At 35.9% G+C, this 10,281-nt stretch overlaps 1 protein-coding gene across 1 annotated transcript; it reads left to right on the top strand.

Annotated features, from left to right (window-relative positions):
• Positions 1–226: 226 nt before the first annotated feature.
• Positions 227–2,634, top strand: LOC107897682 (geranylgeranyl diphosphate reductase, chloroplastic). Its single transcript, XM_016823212.2, has 2 exons — positions 227–1,081; positions 1,776–2,634. Exons 1-2 carry the CDS (start codon positions 395–397, stop codon positions 2,475–2,477), a joined length of 1,389 nt encoding a protein of 462 aa, XP_016678701.1. The 5' UTR covers positions 227–394; the 3' UTR covers positions 2,478–2,634.
• Positions 2,635–10,281: the final 7,647 nt, after the last annotated feature.

The raw sequence follows: 10,281 nt of genomic DNA, 5'->3' as shown, positions 1-10,281 counted from the left end.
ATCCTATTTAAAAGATAATGATTTTATGATCTGAACCAGAAAAAAATAGAGTGATAAATGCCTACCAAAAATATCTTATGTTATTTTCACACTTTATATTATATTTAAAATAGAGGTGCATGCAGAAAGGTAACGGACGTATTTACCAGAAAAAGAGTGCATGACGTGGCACAAAGCTAACCATAGAATACATCGAATCTCAACTCTCAACTGCAATTTCTGCACAAAACTCGAAATCTATCTCTTAATATCCACAACCCAATCTCCACCGTCTATTTTCCAAATCCAACGGTCACTTCCTTCTCATATCCCCAACCATATCCACCTTTTTATTACAAAAACAAATACACTCCCACTGAAGATTTCATTTCCTCAGTTCTGACATTTCTCAAAAATGAGCTCCATTGCTTTCAAGCCCTTCCACGGCCTCCGCCATAGCTCCGCCGTCCACAGCCCCACTTCCACTACCACCACCCTTTCCAAACCTGCTGTCAAATTCCATGTGTCAGCCGCCAAAACTTCTCCAAAACTAAGCAACCGCAACCTCAGGGTAGCCATCATAGGGGGTGGTCCGGCAGGAGGCTCAGCCGCCGAAACTCTCGCGAAGGCTGGCATAGAAACGTTCCTAATCGAACGAAAACTGGACAACTGCAAACCTTGCGGCGGAGCCATCCCGCTTTGCATGGTGGGTGAATTTGACTTGCCTTTGGATATCATCGACCGGCGAGTCACCAAGATGAAGATGATTTCGCCCTCCAACATTGCCGTCGACATCGGGCAAACGTTGAAACCACATGAATACATTGGGATGGTGAGAAGAGAAGTACTGGACGCTTACTTGAGAGACAGAGCTAAGGAGAATGGAGCTAACGTTATAAATGGGCTGTTCTTAAAGATGGATATGCCTAAACATTGGGAAGAACCCTATGTTTTGCATTACACCGAGTATGATGGGAAGAAAGGAGCTATGGGAGCCAAAGCCACTTTGGAAGTCGATGCTGTGATTGGAGCTGATGGCGCTAACTCTCGTGTTGCTAAAGCCATTAATGCTGGCGATTATGATTACGCCATTGCATTTCAGGTACATGCATATGTAATATATATTGTTCTGAGACAGATTTCAATTTTCTTTTACAAATATTTTTACCCATTTTCGAGTTATTTGTTGTTGATTTGCTTATTTTTCCCGAGAATCCATGTATGAATAAGTAGAAATTAGGATCATAATTGAACACCCTTTCACATATAAGTTGGGGATTTAAACTTGAAATCTAACAGTAGCAAAGGCTTCTCTTTACCATTGGGATGCTTAAGTATGCTTATTAATGTAGTACTATTATTTGATGTTTGTTGGTTGAGTGTTGGTAAAGAGCTCAATGTCCCCTTAAACAAGATCTCAGGTTCTTATTCAATGCATGGTTTAGCTCAAAATATTCATTGTGGGGCTCATCCTTTTTGTGGAAGTGTTTCTTTTCCACTAAATTTATAGAAAGACAATAGTTTATAGAGTTAAATATATGCACTAAATTTATAGAAAGGAAGTAATCTATAGGGTTAACCGGTCAAGCGACGAACACTAATTGGTCCTTTTTATTTGGATATAAAAGACTGGGATCACAATCTGAAAGTAGGGGAAGGGGCTGCAGATGCTAGAGATTCTAATTTTAATATCAAACCCATGATTGTGTGCACCAAGCTTTGCCTTCGACAGGGAAGCATGTTCTCCACATTATGTCTTCGGTTTGGTTATTCATGAAATTGCGTTGTGATTGCAGGAGAGAATCAAAATCCCTGATGACAAAATGGTTTACTACGAGAATCTTGCTGAAATGTACGTAGGAGATGATGTTTCACCGGATTTCTATGGTTGGGTTTTTCCCAAATGCGATCATGTTGCAGTTGGAACCGGGACAGTGACTCACAAGAATGATATCAAGAAGTTCCAGCTAGCCACTAGAAACAGAGCAAAGGACAAGATCCTTGGAGGTAAAATTATACGAGTTGAGGCACACCCAATCCCCGAGCATCCCCGTCCACGCAGGTTATCCGGGAGGGTAGCCTTAGTTGGGGATGCAGCTGGATATGTGACGAAATGCTCAGGTGAAGGTATCTACTTTGCAGCTAAGAGCGGGAGAATGTGTGCAGAGGCGATTGTTGAGGGGTCAGAGAATGGGAAGAAGATGGTGGATGAAGGGGACTTGAGGAAGTACTTGGAGAAGTGGGACAAGAAATACTGGCCAACCTACAAGGTATTAGATGTGTTGCAGAAGGTCTTCTACAGATCGAACCCTGCAAGGGAAGCTTTCGTGGAGATGTGCGCGGATGAGTATGTGCAGAAGATGACATTTGACAGTTACTTGTACAAAACAGTGGCTCCCGGAAATCCACTGGAGGATCTCAAGTTGGCAGTGAATACCATTGGGAGCTTGGTGAGGGCCAATGCACTGAGGAAGGAAATGGAAAAGTTAAACGTATGAGTTTTGGATAATTGGTCTTCCATTTCTGTTCAGTTAAACCTTATAAGAATGATGTTCAATTCTTGCTGCTTGTATTTAGAAGATCTAATTGCACTTTAATGCAATTCGTTATCACATAATTATGGTCAGCAGAGAACGGTTCGGATGTTCTGCATTACCTAATTTGGTTCAGTATTTAGCCTTTAGTCCTTTTATCAACATGGCGATGTTCAACCGTTCATGATACTAAGAAAGTGGATTGAAACTTGAAAATGGTACTAAAAAAGAACCTAAATATGGTATTTCATGTATTAACGTAGGTTTATATATTTTTATCGTGAATTTTGATGTAGTATCTCAAATTCGAATTCTAAATTTAATGGAAGAAAGATTAGGTTAAGTAAATCAGATGTTGATGGTTGGCCTAGAATAGCCAAAAACCGGTGCAGTTGTCTTTCACGCATTATTGATTCAACTGCATCTTTCAAATGAACATAATTTTTAATTCTATGTCCCTGTGAAATAAGATGATATACAGATTAAGAAAGGAAAAAAGAATTTACATGTAGAAATTATCAATTTTGTTATTTTGTTTGGTGTTGGGTGGTAAAACCTGGGTTTTGAATCGGTTGGCTCCAAATGAAGTGAATTTCTTTTTTATTTTTTGAAAAGTGGACGTGGATTGAGGTAGAGTGGGATGGATTCTAATGGTTAAGAATGGTTCTCATAATTGTTTGTAGTTTATAAAATTATCATTTCATCTTTATACATATAACTATCAAAAGGATAAAAAAAAATGTAATAATATATTATTAAAAATATATATCTTATGTTTAAATATTTTTTAAAGAAATATGTTTCAATATTTACTTGATTTTTAAAAGATTGAAATATTAAAGATGTAATACTCCTAATCCATCTCCGTTATCGGATTAAGATTATGGGATACTACGATGATTAATAAGTCCAATAATAAATAAAAACAATTCAGAGTTCAATTTAATCATCATAAATCAATAGTCAATCACTATTCATAGTATATGTGAGGAAAAAGAACTTAAATCAGGCCTACAGAACCTAAAAATCAATTTAGAAACAAGTAAGGACTAATCTAAAACAAAACAGAAAAAAGTGGAAAATACTGTAAACAGAGGTCACACGACGGTGTGATATAGCTGAGGCCGTGTGGTGCTACTCTATACGCCTGTGTCCTCAAATCGTGTACAATTCGAAAATAGGATCACACGGTCGTGTCGCTAGGTCGTGTAACATTCATGAACAGTGTAACACCCCCTAAACCCAAGCTGTTACCAGAATAGGGCTACGAGGTATTATTGACTTATACACTAACGTTTATACAAAACCGAGTCATAAACTTTACATTCCAAATCAATATTCAACAAATTTCATCATAAAGTCCCTAATATGGGCCTACGGGGCCCAATATATGTTTTAGACGTGATTTGAGACTAAACCAACAACTTTGGAAAATTTTCCTTAAAGATAGGGGCACATGCCCGTGTGGCCTGGAACATGCCCGTGTGGCCTGCCCATGGGGCTCAACATGGCCGTCGGGCTAGGTCATGGGCAAATTCATTTAGATTCTGACTTATTCATACGGCCTGGGCACACGCCCATGTGACTTGGCCGTGTGAAAACATGATTTTTGACCATTTCTAAGCTATTTTCACATGCTAAACACATCTATTTCATGCCCAAACATATACTAATAGTTCTTAAATCAAATATAATTCATTATGCCAATCGAACTTAGCAAATATTCATTCATTCCCTTAAATACCTCTTAAGAATTATGTACCACATTATCATACTAGTCAAACTCATATAGGTTTAACTTCCAAAATATGCATATTTCATACCATGCTTCAATAACTTTCATGTTTATACACTATCATATACAAAATAACACCTTAATAACCTAGATACATGTCATTTTACCAAAAGAAAAGTATTCACCACTTTGAGTCCGGGATCGGCTTGGATGCTGAGTCCTTAGCTTTCTTTCGTACCTAGCCTGCTCACGGAAACAAACCGTACGTTGAGTATGCACTCAGTGGTATTTCTATAAACTAATACTTAAATCATTAAAAATAAGCTATGTATATACTTTGTAACATAACTTTTTACTTCATAATCTTATTAGCTTCATCACTTACCTTTAATTTATAACTCTTAAATGTATTTAAGCGATTCTTTTTACTTCATAATCTTATTAGCTTCATCACTTACCTTTAATTTATAACTCTTAAATGTATTTAAGCGATTCTTTTTTATACTTTTCATATCATTCAATATGTTTCAATACTTGTATAATCGTCACAGTCACATAATCAATAGCAGTCAATCTTTGTCTTTAGTACTTTCAATTACCCCTATTAACATAACTCGGACCTGAACGGATACGCGGATCCAAATCCAACCCACACACCAGGGATATAATACAGTGTTTCATCGGCTGAAGCCGGAATACACCATAAGGGTAACAGTATCAGTCTTGGTACACATAGTACCTTTTCGGAACAAATCCGAAACAGTCACAGTCATAGTTAGGTACAGAGTACCTCTTCGGAACGAATCCGGAACAGTCACAGTCTGGCGACACATAAAGTGTCTCATCGACACAGAGTCGGAATATCCCTAACTCCACTGATCTTATAGCATGCCAACTATATCCGACTAGCCCGACATTGTTAATAGGGATTTCAGTCAACTTCCAATTTTCAAATTTCCATTCTTAATTTAATTTTACTTTATTTCAATATTTTTTCATAATAATTCACATGTAATTCAATTCTAATACAATAGTAGTAACAGTTTCCATCATATTATTCATATACATTCTAACTAAAAAAAATAACAATTACATTGTATTAAAACATTAAGCATAGTTTATAGAAATACAAACCGAATTTCTCGAATTTACTCGATATCCTCGTTCACTTTCTCTTTTCCCTTTTTCGATGATGTTTCCGGTGCTACGTTGACTACATAAAATTTAACATTTAAAATTATCAATATACATTATTTAACAACACATTCTTTAATTTTCATGTAACTTTTACTAAAATTCCAATTTAGTCCTTCCACCATAACCATTCTTTTTCTTCAAAATAAACCCTATATTTTCATTCAATTATCATTTTAAGCTATCCCAACTCTTAAATTTCAGCATAAAACACTAATTATAACATCTTCTCAATTCAATCCCTATTATTGCAAGACCTATATTTTCTTTCACAATTTAATCATTCTCCCACTTCTAACTTGAATTTTCATCAAATTAACACTTAATTCTTCCATTTATTCAACTTAATCAACATCTAAAAATTCAATAACTTTCTAAATTTCAATATAACTCAATTAGTATTCCTTCCTAGGATTCCATAGACATTAAAATTACAAGAAAATGGATCAAATTGACTTACCAATCAAGCTTGGAACTCCGAAACCCTAAATTTTCCTTTTCTTTTTCTTTCCCTTTTTCTTTCTTTCTTTCCCTGCTCTGATTCGTTTTTCATTCTTTCTTTTATTTGTTTCTTTTATTTAATTTAATTACTTTATTATATTATTATAATATACTTTAATCATTATTATTATTTTCTTATAATATAAGTAAATACACATGTTTATTACATGTGTACCATTTATATTTTTACACATTTTATTTATTTTTACCATACATTTGTCACCTTATGGCCTAATTGCTAATTTAATCCCTTGAATTTTCTCTATTCTACAATTAAACTTTACACTATATTCAATCTAGTCCTTTCACTAAATTAACCTTAATTCAAGCTAATTCACTTAACCAAAGTCTAATTAACTACACTACTAGCTTCGTAAATATTTTTAATAAATATTTACGAATTTATTTTGCGGAATTTATAACCCGAAAATTCAATTTTACGATGACCTTAAAATTTGGGTCGTTACATTTCTCCCCCCTTAATAAATTTTGTCCTCGAAATTTACCTATAAAGAGATGGGGGTATTGTGATCTCATTGGATCTTCCGGTTCCCATGTTGCTTCTTCAATATTGTGACTTCTCTATAACACTTTTACTAAGGGAACTCATTTATTATGTAATTCATTTACCTCATGTGCCAGTATTTTAACCGGTTCTTCTTCATATGACAAATCTGGTCGAATCTCTATATCTTCAATTGAAATCACATGAGATGGGTCTGACCGGTATCTTCTTAACATAGAAACATGGAAAACATCATGAATCTTCTGTAATTCAGGAGGTAGAGCTAAACGATATGCCACCGGTCCAATTCTTTCTATAACCTCATACGGTCCAATGTATCGCAGACTTAATTTACCTTTTCAACCAAATCTCAAAATTTTCTTCCAAGGAGAAACTTTAAGAAACACTTTGTCTCCAACTGAGTACTCAATGTCCCGTCATTTCATATCTGCATATGATTTCTGCCTATCAAAAGCTGTCTTCAATCTTTCTCGAATATTTTTAACAATATTTTCTATTTCTTGGATCAAATCTGGACCAATCACTTTTCTTTCATTCAATTCCGTCTAACACATTGGTGATCGACATATCCGACCATACAAAGCTTCATACGGTGCCATTTGAATAATTGATTGGAAACTATTTTTATACACAAACTCAGCTAATGGTAAATAACGTTCCTAACCTGATTCAAAATCTATGATACAAGCTCGGAGCATGTCTTCTAAAATCTGAATAACTCGTTCTGATTGTCCATCAGTCTATGGATGAAAAGCTGTACTAAAATGAAGTCGAGTACCGAGAGACTCATGCAACTATTTCTAGAACCTCGATGTAAATCGTGGATCCCGGTCAGAAATTACCGATACAAGAATACCATGTAACCTTACAATTTCCCGGATATAAGTTTCTGCCAACCTTTGATGTGACCAATCTGTTCTGACTGCTATAAAATGTGCTGACATTGTAAGCTGATCAACAATCACCCAAATAGCATTTTTCTTACTTGTTGACAATGGTAACCCGGTTACAAAGTCCATCGTGATGCAATCTCATTTCCATTCAGGAATATTAATAGGCTGAAGCAATCCTGTTGGAACTTGATGTTCTGCCTTTACCCGTTGACAAGTCAAACATTTAGCCACATATTCCACTATATCTTTCTTCATACCTGGCCACCAATACAGTTCCCATAAATCACAATAGATCTTCGTTCCTCCGAGATGTAATGTAAAAAAACTGTCATGTGCTTCTCGAAGTATTAACTCTTTCAACTCTGAAGCATTTGGAATACAAAGTCGATTCTGATATCTCAAACAATCATGCTCATCAATGTTAAAATTCTCTGTTGTACCATTCTGTATCGTCTCCCTCTTCTTCATTAACTTTTCATCTTTTAACTATGCTGTTCTGATTTGATCAAACATTATTGGTTTTACTCTCAATTCAGCCAAAATACTTCCATCATCAACAATACTGAGTTGTGGAAACATTGCTCTTAACTCAGTTGCAGTCTTTCTACTTAATGCATCAGCTACCACATTAGCTTTTCCCAGATGATAGTCAATAACACAATCATAATCTTTTAAAAGTTCTATCCACCGACGCTGTCTCAAATTCAATTCTTTCTGTGACAAAAGATACTTGAGACTTTTATGTCAGTGTAGATATAGCATTTCTCACCATATAGATAATGTCTCTAAATCTTTAGAGCAAAAATCACCGCTGCTAATTCCAGATCATGAGTCAGATAATTACGTTCATGGGGTTTCAATTGTCACGAAGCATAAACAATTACCTTTCCGTTTTGCATCAGTACACACTCGAGACCATTTAAAGAAGCATCACTGTATACAACGAAATCTTTTCCCGACTCTGGCAAAGTCAATACTAGTGCCTCTGTCAACATTTGCTTCAACATTTCAAAACTTTTTTGACACTGCTCACTCCAAACAAATGGAACATTCTTTTGCAGTAATTTTGTCATCGGTAAAGCTATTTTTAAAAATCTATTCACAAACCTTCGATAATATCCGGCCAAACCAAGGAAACTACGTACATCTGACACATTTCTAGGAACTTTCCACTAAAATATGGCTTCAATTTTCTTTGGATCTACTCTTATCCCATCTGCTGATACTACATGACCAAGGAATGCAACCTCCGTTAACCAAAATTCACACTTACCCAATTTCCCATATAATTGTTTCTCTCGCAATATTTGCAAATCAATTCGGAGATGCTGTTCATGTTCAGATTCAGACTTCGAATATACCAAGATGTCATCAATAAAAACCACTACGAACTGATCCAAATACAGTTGAAAAATCTGATTCATAAGATCCATAAAAGTAGTCGGAGCATTTGTTAACCCAAATGGCATCACCAAAACTTCATAATGTCCATACCCTGTACGGAATGCTATATTCGGTACATCACTCTCCTTTACCTTCAGCTGATAATATCCCGATCTCAAATCAATTTTTGAAAATACAGAAGCTCCTTTTAATTGATCAAATAAATCATCAATGCGAGGTAACAGGTATTTATTCTTAGCAGTCACCTTGTTCAACTGTCGGTAATCAATACACAACCACATCGAACCATCTTTCTTTTTAACGAATAACACTAGAGCTCCCCACGGTGACGTACTAGGTCGTATAAACCCTCGATCCAATAAGTCTTGTAATTATACCTTCAACTCCTTCAACTCAGTAGGTGACATTCGATATGGAGGTATTGACACTGGATCTGTACCCAGGTATACTTCAATCGCAAATTCAACTTCACGATCAAGAGGTAATCCAGGCAATTTTTTAGGAAACATATCAGGAAATTCACATACAGTCCGAATTTTACTGCACTGACTCTCAGCTGAATCGGAGTTGATAACATAGGCTAAGAGAGCAGTACGTCTTTGGTAAAGAAGCTTACTAGCTTTAACTGCAGAAATGATTCGAGCTGAACCACTAGTCCTTATACCATTTACTTCAATTCGTTTTCCATCTTCATTTTGAACAATAAATTTCTTTTTATAACAGTCCAAAATTACTCCATGTTCTGACAACCAGTCCATACCCAGCATAATGTCAAAATTGCCGAATGGCATAATCAGCAGATCAATAGAAAAGATTCTATCCTGAATCATTAGCGGACATCTTCGACATATTTGATTTACTAACACAGTTTGCCCCAATAGACTAGACACTTCTATCATTATTCTAGACAATTCAGATTTTAAATTTCCCCTCTCAACTAGTTTTGTATTAACACAGGAATGCGACGATCCTGGATCTATTAAAGCATATACGGGTTCTAAATGTAATAAGAATATACCTGTCACTACATCATGAGCATCCCCCTCGTCTCGAGTTCTTACAACATATGCTCGGGCCAGAGCTCTTACTTCAGATTGTTGGGTAGCATTTTCACTAGTTCTTCTAGTACCTCCTCTAGCAACTGGACCACTTCGGCCAGATCCTCGACCTCTAGAAGCAGATTTAGATCTTTGTGATACCATTGGTGCTACCTTACCAATCTTCGGGCAATCCTTAACAAAATGATCAGTGGATCCACATCGGAAGCAACCCCTAGTTAATCTTCTACATTCTTTTCTATGTCTGTTTCCACAATATTCACATTCTGGAATTTCAGTATTCTGAGCTAGACTTCTGATACTACCAATAGATACAGTAGTTGTCTCTTTCGACTTCTGTCTCCTCTTTCTGATCTTAAACTAAATCTTCCACCACCACGAGATTCCCTCGATCGTTTGAATTGCTGATTTGAACTAGTATTTCCAGGACGTTTTTCAGTTGAATGGACAGTTTCAG

This window comes from Gossypium hirsutum, chromosome A03, assembly GCF_007990345.1.
Source record: "Gossypium hirsutum isolate 1008001.06 chromosome A03, Gossypium_hirsutum_v2.1, whole genome shotgun sequence".
Taxonomy (NCBI): domain Eukaryota; kingdom Viridiplantae; phylum Streptophyta; class Magnoliopsida; order Malvales; family Malvaceae; genus Gossypium; species Gossypium hirsutum.
The sequence above is the reverse complement of the archived record's forward strand: the minus strand, read 5'-3'. Positions and strand labels throughout refer to the sequence as shown.